This window comes from Salmo salar, chromosome ssa26, assembly GCF_905237065.1.
Source record: "Salmo salar chromosome ssa26, Ssal_v3.1, whole genome shotgun sequence".
Classification (NCBI taxonomy): domain Eukaryota; kingdom Metazoa; phylum Chordata; class Actinopteri; order Salmoniformes; family Salmonidae; genus Salmo; species Salmo salar.
In genome coordinates, this window is record NC_059467.1 from 47,769,995 (window position 1) to 47,783,679 (window position 13,685).

At 47.7% G+C, this 13,685-nt stretch overlaps 1 protein-coding gene across 1 annotated transcript; it reads left to right on the plus strand.

The window, feature by feature from the left end:
- The first annotated feature begins 1,100 nt into the window (after positions 1-1,100).
- Positions 1,101-13,028, plus strand: LOC106587930 (photoreceptor-specific nuclear receptor). Its single transcript, XM_045708852.1, has 8 exons — positions 1,101-1,779; positions 2,480-2,630; positions 8,725-8,828; positions 9,016-9,291; positions 9,512-9,690; positions 10,000-10,243; positions 10,496-10,601; positions 12,458-13,028. The coding sequence occupies exons 1-8, from the start codon at positions 1,689-1,691 to the stop codon at positions 12,588-12,590; spliced, it is 1,284 nt and encodes a 427-aa protein (XP_045564808.1). The 5' UTR covers positions 1,101-1,688; the 3' UTR covers positions 12,591-13,028.
- The last annotated feature ends 657 nt before the right edge of the window (positions 13,029-13,685 follow it).

Genomic DNA, 13,685 nt, shown 5'->3' on the forward strand with positions numbered 1-13,685 from the left:
CTGGCTCTCAGGAGAAGACAGGCTATGTGCACACTGCCCACAAAATGAGGTGGAAACTGAGCTGAACTTCCTAACCTCCTGCCAAATGTATGACCATATTAGAGACACATATTTCCCTCAGATTACACAGATCCACAAAGAATTTGAAAACAAATCAAATTTTGATAAAGTCCAATATCTACTGGGTGAAATACCACAATACCACAAGAAAAGGGCAAACCAGTGAAGAACAAACACCAATGTAAATACAACCTATATTTATATTTATTTATTTTCCCTTTTGTACTTTAACTATTTGCACATCATTACAACACTGTATATAGACATAATATGACATTTGAAATATCTGTATTCTTCCGGAACATTTCAGAGTGTAATATTTACTGTTCATTTTTGACAGTTTATTTCACTTTTGTTTATAATCTAGATCACTTGATTTGACAATGTAAACATATTTTTCTCATGACATTAAAGCCCTTTGAATTGAATTGAGAGAAAGAGACAAAGAGAGAGAGAGAAAGAGAGACCGAGAGAGAGAAAGAGAGAGAGAGAGAGAGAGAGAGAGAGAGAGAGAGAGAGAGAGAGAGAGAGAGAGAGAGAGAAAGAGAGAGAGAGAGAGAGAGAGAGAGAGACCGAGAGAGAGAAAGAGAGAGAGAGAGAGAGAAAGAGAGACCGAGAGAGAGAAAGAGAGAGAGAGAGAGAGAGAGAGAGAGAGAGAGAGAGAGAGAGAGAGAGAGAGAGAGAGAGAGAGAGAGACCGAGAGAGAGAAAGAGAGAGAGAGAGAGAGAAGAGAGAGAGAGAGAGAGAGAGAGAGAGAGAGAGAGAGAAAGAGAGAGACCCTCTGTGACTTTCTGTATTCTTCTCTTCTAATATTTCCATCAATATTTCTTCTTACCCACATGATAAAGACTCCCCCCCCTCCGGCCACCTTGTTCCACATTGTTCTAAGTCCTGGAAATGTGACTGATTGATCAGACCAGTGGATGAACATAACAGTAAAGATTAAGAGGATGAGTAATAAGCAGCATGTGCTTACACAGCGCTGTGGACTAATCCTGCCCCCACCACCGGTCCCCACCGTCTCCCCTTTAGAGGAGCAGCCACCAGTCAGGACCCACAGACACACCCACAGCTCCCGGACAAGAGGGGAGGACAGGACAGAGAACCCACAGTGTTAACTAACTTCCATTGTCCAGCAGATCCACACCACTGTTACAGAGACCAAGAGACCTTCCAGGACCTGAGAGAGAGAGACTGAGAGATCATCGTATCTCCATCACCAAGGGACAGAGGAAGGAGAGACAACCGGACAGGACATCCAGTGACTGCGTGACCGTAGGAGAGTTGATCTGTACTAAAGAGGAACTGAACTGACCAGCCGTCTGCCAGTCTGACTGCGGACACGAGGAGCCTGCCAGTTACAGCTACCCATCCATCAGCACATTTCTGCACTCCAATAGATTGGCAGTGACACTCATCGCTGATTGCCAAGGTGCCAGACATCAGGGGAGGCCATTGGTGTGACCTCCTCACTGCAAAAGGAAGAACCGTCACACAGCAGCTAGGCTAGTCATTGCATTGGGATACAATATCAGAACTTTTAAAGCCGTTTACAGTAACCCTCTGATAGAGGTGGGGGGGAAAAAGTGACCAGTCCACAAGACATCGTTAGGACATATTGAGAAACCATGATGGAGGAACACCTGTCTAACATCCATCCTTCCTCCTCTCCAAGTGAATCTTCAGGGAGCAGTGGCACCGACTGTGACAGCAGAGGAGGTAAATGTTTGGCTGATATGGATTTTTCTTAAAAACATCATTTCTAAAAACTGGTGCTCGGGCCAAAAGCTCAGAGAATAAAGGAAGTGAAACCCAGCGTGTGGTAAATGCTGCTCCAGAGTTTCTTTACTCTTGCAACACAATCAGTGAAGTTCAGACCTCAGAAACCACGTTGTATGTTATTGATTGTGTTCCGTAATGAAGCACTTGGGATTAGCATTTACCATGTGTGGGCGGTTTGCTTCTTTACCAGCAGAACAGGTACAGCCCTCAGTACAGCCCTCAGTACAGCCCTCTCTCCCATTAGAAACAACAGGTTGCTGTCCAGCTTGCTGGCAGCATGGTGAGCCTGATGGAGTTGTTACTGATAACAGTGCTTAGTTTGTGGCTCCACATTTCAAACATTTTAAACACGTCAAATGTTATTTTTCTATCAGATCTGACATTTCAAATTTTATTTATTGAAATGTATTTTATTTAATTGATCCAAATACTAATTTTCAATTAGTAGAACATATATTATGGGGGAATAATAACCAGATCTTATATTGGAGAGAAAAAAGTAATGCTGTTTAATTTGAATTTTAAATAATTTGATAGTTGGATCTTTAATGCAACACTACCCAGCATACAGCAGCCAGCAAGCATTCCTCTAACAGTCTCTAACTACCCCCACCTCTCTCTCTCTGTTGTCCCCCAGCAAAGAGTCCATCCCCGGGTAAAGCCCTGAGTCCAGCACTGCTCTGTAAGGTCTGTGGGGACACCAGCAGTGGAAAACACTACGGCATCTACGCCTGTAACGGCTGCAGTGGATTCTTCAAACGCAGCGTCCGACGAAGACTCATATACAGGTGAGTTGGAGTGGTAACAGACACTCTAGCCCAGTGTATAGTCAGCGTCCCACAGAGACTCATATACAGGTGAGTTGGAGTGGTAACAGACACTCTAGCCCAGTGTATAGTCAGCGTCCCACAGAGACTCATATACAGGTGAGTTGGAGTGGTAACAGACACTCTAGCCCAGTGTATAGTCAGCGTCCCACAGAGACTCATATACAGGTGAGTTGGAGTGGTAACAGACACTCTAGCCCAGTGTATAGTCAGCGTCCCACAGAGACTCATATACAGGTGAGTTGGAGTGGTAACAGACACTCTAGCCCAGTGTATAGTCAGCGTCCGACGGAGACTCATATACAGGTGAGTTGGAGTGGTAACAGACACTCTAGCCCAGTGTATAGTCAGCGTCCCACAGAGACTCATATACAGGTGAGTTGGAGCGGTAACAGACACTCTAGCCCAGTGTATAGTCAGCGTCCCACGGAGACTCATATACAGGTGAGTTGGAGTGGTAACAGACACTCTAGCCCAGTGTATAGTCAGCGTCCCACGGAGACTCATATACAGGTGAGTTGGAGTGGTAACAGACACTCTAGCCCAGTGTATAGTCAGCGTCCCACGGAGACTCATATACAGGTGAGTTGGAGTGGTAACAGACACTCTAGCCCAGTGTATAGTCAGCGTCCGACGGAGACTCATATACAGGTGAGTTGGAGTGGTAACAGACACTCTAGCCCAGTGTATAGTCAGCGTCCGACGGAGACTCATATACAGGTGAGTTGGAGCGGTAACAGACACTCTAGCCCAGTGTATAGTCAGCGTCCCACAGAGACTCATATACAGGTGAGTTGGAGTGGTAACAGACACTCTAGCCCAGTGTATAGTCAGCGTCCGACGGAGACTCATATACAGGTGAGTTGGAGCGGTAACAGACACTCTAGCCCAGTGTATAGTCAGCGTCCCACAGAGACTCATATACAGGTGAGTTGGAGCGGTAACAGACACTCTAGCCCAGTGTATAGTCAGCGTCCCACAGAGACTCATATACAGGTGAGTTGGAGCGGTAACAGACACTCTAGCCCAGTGTATAATCAGTGTCCCACAGAGACTCATATACAGGTGAGTTGGAGTGGTAACAGACACTCTAGCCCAGTGTATAGTCAGCGTCCCACAGAGACTCATATACAGGTGAGTTGGAGTGGTAACAGACACTCTAGCCCAGTGTATAGTCAGCGTCCGACGGAGACTCATATACAGGTGAGTTGGAGTGGTAACAGACACTCTAGCCCAGTGTATAGTCAGCGTCCCACAGAGACTCATATACAGGTGAGTTGGAGTGGTAACAGACACTCTAGCCCAGTGTATAATCAGCGTCCCACAGAGACTCATATAGAGGTGAGTTGGAGTGGTTACAGACACTCTAGCCCAGTGTATAGTCAGCGTCCGACGGAGACTCATATACAGGTGAGTTGGAGTGGTAACAGACACTCTAGCCCAGTGTATAGTCAGCGTCCCACAGAGACTCATATACAGGTGAGTTGGAGTGGTAACAGACACTCTAGCCCAGTGTATAGTCAGCGTCCCACGGAGACTCATATAGAGGTGAGTTGGAGTGGTAACAGACACTCTAGCCCAGTGTATAGTCAGCGTCCCACGGAGACTCATATACAGGTGAGTTGGAGTGGTAACAGACACTCTAGCCCAGTGTATAGTCAGCGTCCCACGGAGACTCATATACAGGTGAGTTGGAGTGGTAACAGACACTCTAGCCCAGTGTATAGTCAGCGTCCGACGGAGACTCATATACAGGTGAGTTGGAGTGGTAACAGACACTCTAGCCCAGTGTATAGTCAGCGTCCCACAGAGACTCATATACAGGTGAGTTGGAGTGGTAACAGACACTCTAGCCCAGTGTATAGTCAGCGTCCCACGGAGACTCATATACAGGTGAGTTGGAGTGGTAACAGACACTCTAGCCCAGTGTATAGTCAGCGTCCCACGGAGACTCATATACAGGTGAGTTGGAGTGGTAACAGACACTCTAGCCCAGTGTATAGTCAGCGTCCGACGGAGACTCATATACAGGTGAGTTGGAGCGGTAACAGACACTCTAGCCCAGTGTATAGTCAGCGTCCCACAGAGACTCATATACAGGTGAGTTGGAGCGGTAACAGACACTCTAGCCCAGTGTATAGTCAGCGTCCCACAGAGACTCATATACAGGTGAGTTGGAGCGGTAACAGACACTCTAGCCCAGTGTATAGTCAGCGTCCCACAGAGACTCATATACAGGTGAGTTGGAGTGGTAACAGACACTCTAGCCCAGTGTATAGTCAGCGTCCCACGGAGACTCATATACAGGTGAGTTGGAGTGGTAACAGACACTCTAGCCCAGTGTATAGTCAGCGTCCGACGGAGACTCATATACAGGTGAGTTGGAGTGGTAACAGACACTCTAGCCCAGTGTATAGTCAGCGTCCCACAGAGACTCATATACAGGTGAGTTGGAGTGGTAACAGACACTCTAGCCCAGTGTATAGTCAGCGTCCCACAGAGACTCATATAGAGGTGAGTTGGAGTGGTTACAGACACTCTAGCCCAGTGTATAGTCAGCGTCCGACGGAGACTCATATACAGGTGAGTTGGAGTGGTAACAGACACTCTAGCCCAGTGTATAGTCAGCGTCCCACAGAGACTCATATACAGGTGAGTTGGAGTGGTAACAGACACTCTAGCCCAGTGTATAGTCAGCGTCCCACGGAGACTCATATACAGGTGAGTTGGAGTGGTTACAGACACTCTAGCCCAGTGTATAGTCAGCGTCCGACGGAGACTCATATACAGGTGAGTTGGAGTGGTAACAGACACTCTAGCCCAGTGTATAGTCAGCGTCCCACAGAGACTCATATACAGGTGAGTTGGAGTGGTAACAGACACTCTAGCCCAGTGTATAGTCAGCGTCCCACAGAGACTCATATACAGGTGAGTTGGAGTGGTAACAGACACTCTAGCCCAGTGTATAGTCAGCGTCCCACAGAGACTCATATACAGGTGAGTTGGAGCGGTAACAGACACTCTAGCCCAGTGTATAGTCAGCGTCCCACAGAGACTCATATACAGGTGAGTTGGAGCGGTAACAGACACTCTAGCCCAGTGTATAGTCAGCGTCCCACAGAGACTCATATACAGGTGAGTTGGAGCGGTAACAGACACTCTAGCCCAGTGTATAGTCAGCGTCCCACAGAGACTCATATACAGGTGAGTTGGAGTGGTAACAGACACTCTAGCCCAGTGTATAGTCAGCGTCCCGACGGAGACTCATATACAGGTGAGTTGGAGTGGTAACAGACACTCTAGCCCAGTGTATAGTCAGCGTCCCACAGAGACTCATATACAGGTGAGTTGGAGTGGTAACAGACACTCTAGCCCAGTGTATAATCAGCGTCCCACAGAGACTCATATAGAGGTGAGTTGGAGTGGTAACAGACACTCTAGCCCAGTGTATAGTCAGCGTCCGACGGAGACTCATATACAGGTGAGTTGGAGTGGTAACAGACACTCTAGCCCAGTGTATAGTCAGCGTCCCACAGAGACTCATATACAGGTGAGTTGGAGTGGTAACAGACACTCTAGCCCAGTGTATAGTCAGCGTCCCACAGAGACTCATATACAGGTGAGTTGGAGTGGTAACAGACACTCTAGCCCAGTGTATAGTCAGCGTCCCACAGAGACTCATATACAGGTCAGTTGGAGTGGTAACAGACACTCTAGCCCAGTGTATAGTCAGCGTCCCACAGAGACTCATATACAGGTGAGTTGGAGTGGTAACAGACACTCTAGCCCAGTGTATAGTCAGCGTCCCACAGAGACTCATATACAGGTGAGTTGGAGTGGTAACAGACACTCTAGCCCAGTGTATAGTCAGCGTCCCACGGAGACTCATATACAGGTGAGTTGGAGTGGTAACAGACACTCTAGCCCAGTGTATAGTCAGCGTCCGACGGAGACTCATATACAGGTGAGTTGGAGTGGTAACAGACACTCTAGCCCAGTGTATAGTCAGCGTCCCACGGAGACTCATATACAGGTGAGTTGGAGTGGTAACAGACACTCTAGCCCAGTGTATAGTCAGCGTCCCACAGAGACTCATATACAGGTGAGTTGGAGTGGTAACAGACACTCTAGCCCAGTGTATAGTCAGCGTCCCACAGAGACTCATATACAGGTGAGTTGGAGTGGTAACAGACACTCTAGCCCAGTGTATAGTCAGCGTCCCACAGAGACTCATATACAGGTGAGTTGGAGTGGTAACAGACACTCTAGCCCAGTGTATAGTCAGCGTCCCACAGAGACTCATATACAGGTGAGTTGGAGTGGTAACAGACACTCTAGCCCAGTGTATAGTCAGCGTCCCACAGAGACTCATATACAGGTGAGTTGGAGTGGTAACAGACACTCTAGCCCAGTGTATAGTCAGCGTCCCACAGAGACTCATATACAGGTGAGTTGGAGTGGTAACAGACACTCTAGCCCAGTGTATAGTCAGCGTCCCACAGAGACTCATATACAGGTGAGTTGGAGTGGTAACAGACACTCTAGCCCAGTGTATAGTCAGCGTCCCACGGAGACTCATATACAGGTGAGTTGGAGTGGTAACAGACACTCTAGCCCAGTGTATAGTCAGCGTCCGACGGAGACTCATATACAGGTGAGTTGGAGTGGTAACAGACACTCTAGCCCAGTGTATAGTCAGCGTCCCACAGAGACTCATATACAGGTGAGTTGGAGTGGTAACAGACACTCTAGCCCAGTGTATAGTCAGCGTCCCACAGAGACTCATATAGAGGTGAGTTGGAGTGGTAACAGACACTCTAGCCCAGTGTATAGTCAGCGTCCGACGGAGACTCATATACAGGTGAGTTGGAGTGGTAACAGACACTCTAGCCCAGTGTATAGTCAGCGTCCCACGGAGACTCATATACAGGTGAGTTGGAGTGGTAACAGACACTCTAGCCCAGTGTATAGTCAGCGTCCCACGGAGACTCATATACAGGTGAGTTGGAGTGGTAACAGACACTCTAGCCCAGTGTATAGTCAGCGTCCGACAGAGACTCATATACAGGTGAGTTGGAGTGGTAACAGACACTCTAGCCCAGTGTATAGTCAGCGTCCCACAGAGACTCATATACAGGTGAGTTGGAGTGGTAACAGACACTCTAGCCCAGTGTATAGTCAGCGTCCCACAGAGACTCATATACAGGTGAGTTGGAGTGGTAACAGACACTCTAGCCCAGTGTATAGTCAGCGTCCCACAGAGACTCATACAGAGGTGAGTTGGAGTGGTAACAGACACTCTAGCCCAGTGTATAGTCAGCGTCCCACAGAGACTCATATACAGGTGAGTTGGAGTGGTAACAGACACTCTAGCCCAGTGTATAGTCAGCGTCCCACAGAGACTCATATACAGGTGAGTCGGAGTGGTAACAGACACTCTAGCCCAGTGTATAGTCAGCGTCCCACAGAGACTCATACAGAGGTGAGTTGGAGTGGTAACAGACACTCTAGCCCAGTGTATAGTCAGCGTCCCACAGAGACTCATATACAGGTGAGTTGGAGTGGTAACAGACACTCTAGCCCAGTGTATAGTCAGCGTCCCACAGAGACTCATATACAGGTGAGTTGGAGTGGTAACAGACACTCTAGCCCAGTGTATAGTCAGCATCCCACAGAGACTCATATACAGGTGAGTTGGAGTGGTAACAGACACTCTAGCCCAGTGTATAGTCAGCGTCCCACAGAGACTCATATACAGGTGAGTTGGAGTGGTAACAGACACTCTAGCCCAGTGTATAGTCAGCATCCCACAGAGACTCATATACAGGTGAGTTGGAGTGGTAACAGACACTCTAGCCCAGTGTATAGTCAACCTACCCACTGATAGATTGGCTAACTGAGTTATCACAACTTCACTTTTTTTTATTTTTGTAAACTATTTGTGAATGTAATACATTTAAGTTTGAACCTGACTTCTTAGTTGATGTTTAAATCTCTAGAATAGTTTATTATTTCACATACTGTAAAATATGTTTTCCTCTGCTCATCCCAACAGGTGTCAGGCTGGTACGGGCATGTGCCCAGTGGATAAGGCCCATCGTAACCAGTGCCAAGCCTGTCGGCTGAAGAAGTGCCTACAGGCAGGCATGAACAAAGATGGTGAGTCAGTGAAATGTATTTATTTGAAGTCAAAGATAATAATCCGTTTTTTTCAGTATGAATAGATGTGAAAGTTTGTATAATTGAAGTTAGAGTTGGGATATGTTTGTTGAGGTAGTCTGTCTCCTTGGACAGTGAAGTGTAAAGGTGTAGCAGGAGTTTGAGCTGTGTCTGACCTCTCCCCCAGCTGTCCAGAACGAGCGCCAGCCCCGCAGCACGTCTCAGGTGCGTCTGGACTCCATCGACGTGGACACAGACAAGGAGCATCTGTCCACCACACGGGATCCCACTTCCTCTTCCTCTTCCTGCTCAGTGATCACCCGGCCTCACATCACCTCCACCTCAATCAGCTCGTCCTCTGCCCCACCGCAGCGCTGTGGACCCCCCAGCCCACAGAACAACCACCGCTTCATGGTCAGTCTCATGACCGCTGAGACCTGCGCTAAACTGGAGCCTGAGGATGGTGAGGAGGGCTTTATTATGGCTGTTCGCTGGTTTTCCTCTGTTTCTCTCTTTCTTTCTCTCTCTCTTTTCTTCTCTCTTTATTTCTCTCTCTCTCTTTCTTCATTTCCCTCTCTCTCTACTTCTTAATCTTTCTTCTCAAGTATTTACCATTTCTCTCCCAGTTTACATAATCTCCAGGTTTAATCTTTTGTATTTAAATAATTCCTCTTCTTTCCCAGTTGATGAGAACATTGATGTGACCAGTAACGAGCCAGAGAGGGAGTCCTCAGACTACCACATGTCCCTGTACCCTTCCAGTACAGAGAATGTGTACGAGACGTCGGCCCGCCTTCTCTTTATGTCTGTTAAATGGGCCAAGAACCTGCCAGTGTTCTCCAATCTCCCCTTCAGAGACCAGGTAAGACGGGATACTATGATAGGGTTTACTTACAGTATAAACTGCTTATTTTAAACATATCACTACATTGTTTGGTAACTAATAGTTAGTCAATATGAACGCTTTCATATAGATCAAACGGGTAAACAAGCAGTTGTTTTTTTTACGGTGCAAAGAATAGTTTGAAACAACTTTAATCTGTTTAAAGACCCTTGAACTGCTTCTAAAACATGTTTCTGCATAGTTTGTGATGTCATGTTTATGACCTGTCACCCTTGACCTCTAACCTTGTGTGACCCCCACTGATCTGACTTCCTTGTTACCCTCCAGGTAATCCTGCTGGAGGAAGCATGGTCTGAACTCTTCCTGCTGTGTGCCATCCAGTGGTCTCTCCCCCTGGACAGCTGTCCTCTGCTGTCCCTCCCCGACCTGTCCCCCCCCACCATGCAGAGTAAGACATCCTACACCAGCGTGGACCTGCGTCTGCTCCAGGAGGTCTTCAGTAGGTTCAAAGCCCTGGCCGTAGACCCCACTGAGTTTGCCTGCCTCAAGGCCATCGTCCTCTTCAAACCAGGTGGGTGTCTGGGGGATGTTGGTTTGGGATTTTTGTTGCTATGGTGTAATTTCTTTGCCAGATATAATCTGTGGTGATGTTTTTGTGACCAGAGCTGAATGTAATGCGATACATCTTTCTGTTTGATGTGGATTAGGGCTTTCTGTTTCTGGGGGTGTAAATTCTACTTCCCCAGATTCTGTCTGGCCATGTAGATAAGACATGAGACTAGCCTGTTTGAACGATCAGTCATTCTTCTCTTTGTTGCCACAGAGACCCGAGGTCTGAAGGACCCAGAGCAGGTAGAGAACCTACAGGATCAGTCCCAGGTGATGTTGGGACAGCACATCAGATCACATTACTCCAGTCAGCCTGCCAGGTAGGACTACGACCTCCCTGCACAACCTCCCTGACCTCCCTGCACAACCTCACTGACCTCCCTACACAGCCTCCCTGACTTCCCTACACAGCCTCCCTGACCTCCCTACACAACCTCCCTGACCTCCCTACACAACCTCCCTGACCTCCCTGCACAGCCTCCCTGACCTCCCTGCACAGCCTCCCTGACCTCCCTGACCTCCCCGCACAACTCCCTTACCTCCCTACACAACCTCCCTGACCTCCCTGCACAGCCTCCCTGACTTCCCTACACAGCCTCCCTGACCTTCCTACACAACCTCCCTGACCTCCCTGATCTCCCTACACAATCTCACTGACCTCCCTACACAGCCTCCCTGACATCCCTGCACAGCCTCCCTGACCTCCCTGCACAGCCTCCGTGACCTCCCAGACCTCCCCGCACAACTCCCTGACCTCCCTGCACAACCTCCCTGACCTCCCTACACAACCTCCCTGACCTCCCTACACAATCTCCCTGATCTCCCTACACAGCCTCCCTGACCTCCCTACACAACCTCCCTGACCTCCCTACACAGCCTCCCTGACCTCCCTACACAGCCTCCCTGACCTCCCTACACAACCTCCCTGACATCCCTACACAGCCTCCCTGACCTCCCTACACAACCTCCCTGAACTCCCTGCACAACCTCACTGACCTCCCTACACAACCTCCCTGACCTCCCTACACAACCTCCATACACAACCTCCCTGACCTCCCTACACAACCTCCCTGCACAGCCTCCCTGACCTCCCTACACAACCTCCCTGATCTATCTACACAATCTCCCTGACCTCCCTACACAACCTCCCTGACCTCCCTACACAATCTCCCTGACCTCCCTACACAGCCTCCCTGACCTCCCTACACAGCCTCCCTGACCTCCCTACACAGCCTCCCTGACCTCCTTACACAGCCTCCCTGACCTCCCTACACAACCTCCCTGACCTCCCTACACAACCTCCATACACAACCTCCCTGACCTCCCTACACAACCTCCCTGCACAGCCTCCCTGACCTCCCTACACAACCTCCCTGATCTATCTACACAATCTCCCTGACCTCCCTACACAACCTCCCTGACCTCCCTACACAATCTCCCTGACCTCCCTACACAGCCTCCCTGACCTCCCTACACAACCTCCCTGACCTCCCTACACAACCTCCCTGACCTCCCTACACAACCTCCCTGACCTCCCTACACAGCCTCCCTGCTCTCAGACTCTTCCTTTATGGCCTTTAAATCCACATGGATCTGGATTCCACTGTATGTATAGTTAGCTACTAACCTGAAGAATGAGAGGATGTTAAAATGGATCCACTGTATGTATAGTTAGCTACTAACCTGAAGAATGAGAGGATGTTAAAATGGATCCACTGTATGTATAGTTAGCTACTAACCTGAAGAATGAGAGGATGTTAAAATGGATCCACTGTATGTATAGCTAGCTACTAACCTGAAGAATGAGAGGATGTTAAAATGGATCCACTGTATGTATAGCTAGCTACTAACCTGAAGAATGAGAGGATGTTAAAAAGGATCCACTGTATGTATAGTTCGCTACTAACCTGAAGAATGAGAGGATGTTAAAATGGATCCACTGTATGTATAGCTAGCTACTAACCTGAAGAATGAGAGGATGTTAAAATGGCCGGTGAAATCAAATTTCACTCTTATGGACATGTAAATGACTTGATCTTGATATTATTTTGATAGCCGCTAACAGAATTGGAATCAGTTTCATTTTCTGTTTTTAGACACTTCAGGACTTTGATGGAATCTCGTTGCTGTAAATTCAAAGTGTATAACTCCCCACCCTCTCTGTCTCTCTGTGTAGATTTGGGAAGCTCCTCCTGCTGTTGCCCTCTCTGCGTTTCGTCAGCTCTGAGCGGATCGAGCTCCTCTTCTTCCACAGGACCATCGGCAACACCCCCATGGAGAAACTTCTCTGTGACATGTTCAAGAACTAATACACACAAAAACAAAATGGACGCTCAGTAATACTGCACCAAGACACACTGCAAGTGAACATGCTGAAAGCTAACAAACTGATGTGTGTAACAGCATGTTGTAAATATCTTATTGCTGTGTGTAAGAAAACCATGTAAATTTGTCATTGCTGTAAGAGAGTGTTGAAAACAGGCCTGCTTTTGAGCTTGATAATGTGTTATAATGGATTTTGCTGTGTGTTGGACACCAGACTCAAAATGTCCTTTACTGTGGACAGAATGTTTGTGTCTCTTATCTTCAGTTACATTTCTGTCTAGCCGTCCATGGTCTATATTTTTCACGATGTAATGTAATATATTTATATAAAATCTGTTTCGTGTTAGATACTGTACATTTCTGCTATCATAAACATGTGGGCTGTATTTATGATTTCATGCCTTGATAAATTTAAACTTGCATTTTTTCTTCTATCTATTAACTGAAGGGGATGAGTAGAAACCAGGTTTACACCAAGCTGTCTGTTAACTGAAGGGGATGAGTAGAAACCAGGTTTACACCAAGCTGTCTATTAACTGAAGAGGATGAGTAGAAACCAGGTTTACACCAAGCTATCTGTTAACTGAAGGGGATGAGTAGAAACCAGGTTTACACCAAGCTGTCTATTAACTGAAGGGGATGAGTAGAAACCAGGTTTACACCAAGCTGTCTATTAACTGAAGGGGATGAGTAGAAACCAGGTTTACACCAAGCTGTCTATTAACTGAAGGGGATGAGTAGAAACCAGGTTTACACCAAGCTATCATACACCAGCTCAGAGGAAGAGAAAACAAGCTTCCCATCAGAGTATAGATGCAGTGGCAACTTCAACAGTGAGCAAAGACAAAGTATAAATCAAATCAACAGCGCCACCTTCTGTCCACTACTAACAACAACACCAGTTACTCTTTCCTACCACTAGAGGTCCTCCCAGTCTGCCTGTCAACACTACTTGGACAATAGACTGGACTTCATCAGTATCTACATGTCATGGCAACCACTGTATGACAGCAGGGTGTATATGTCCCAGCCATTTCTCAGACTACAGTTCACCACTGTATGACAGCAGGGTGTATATG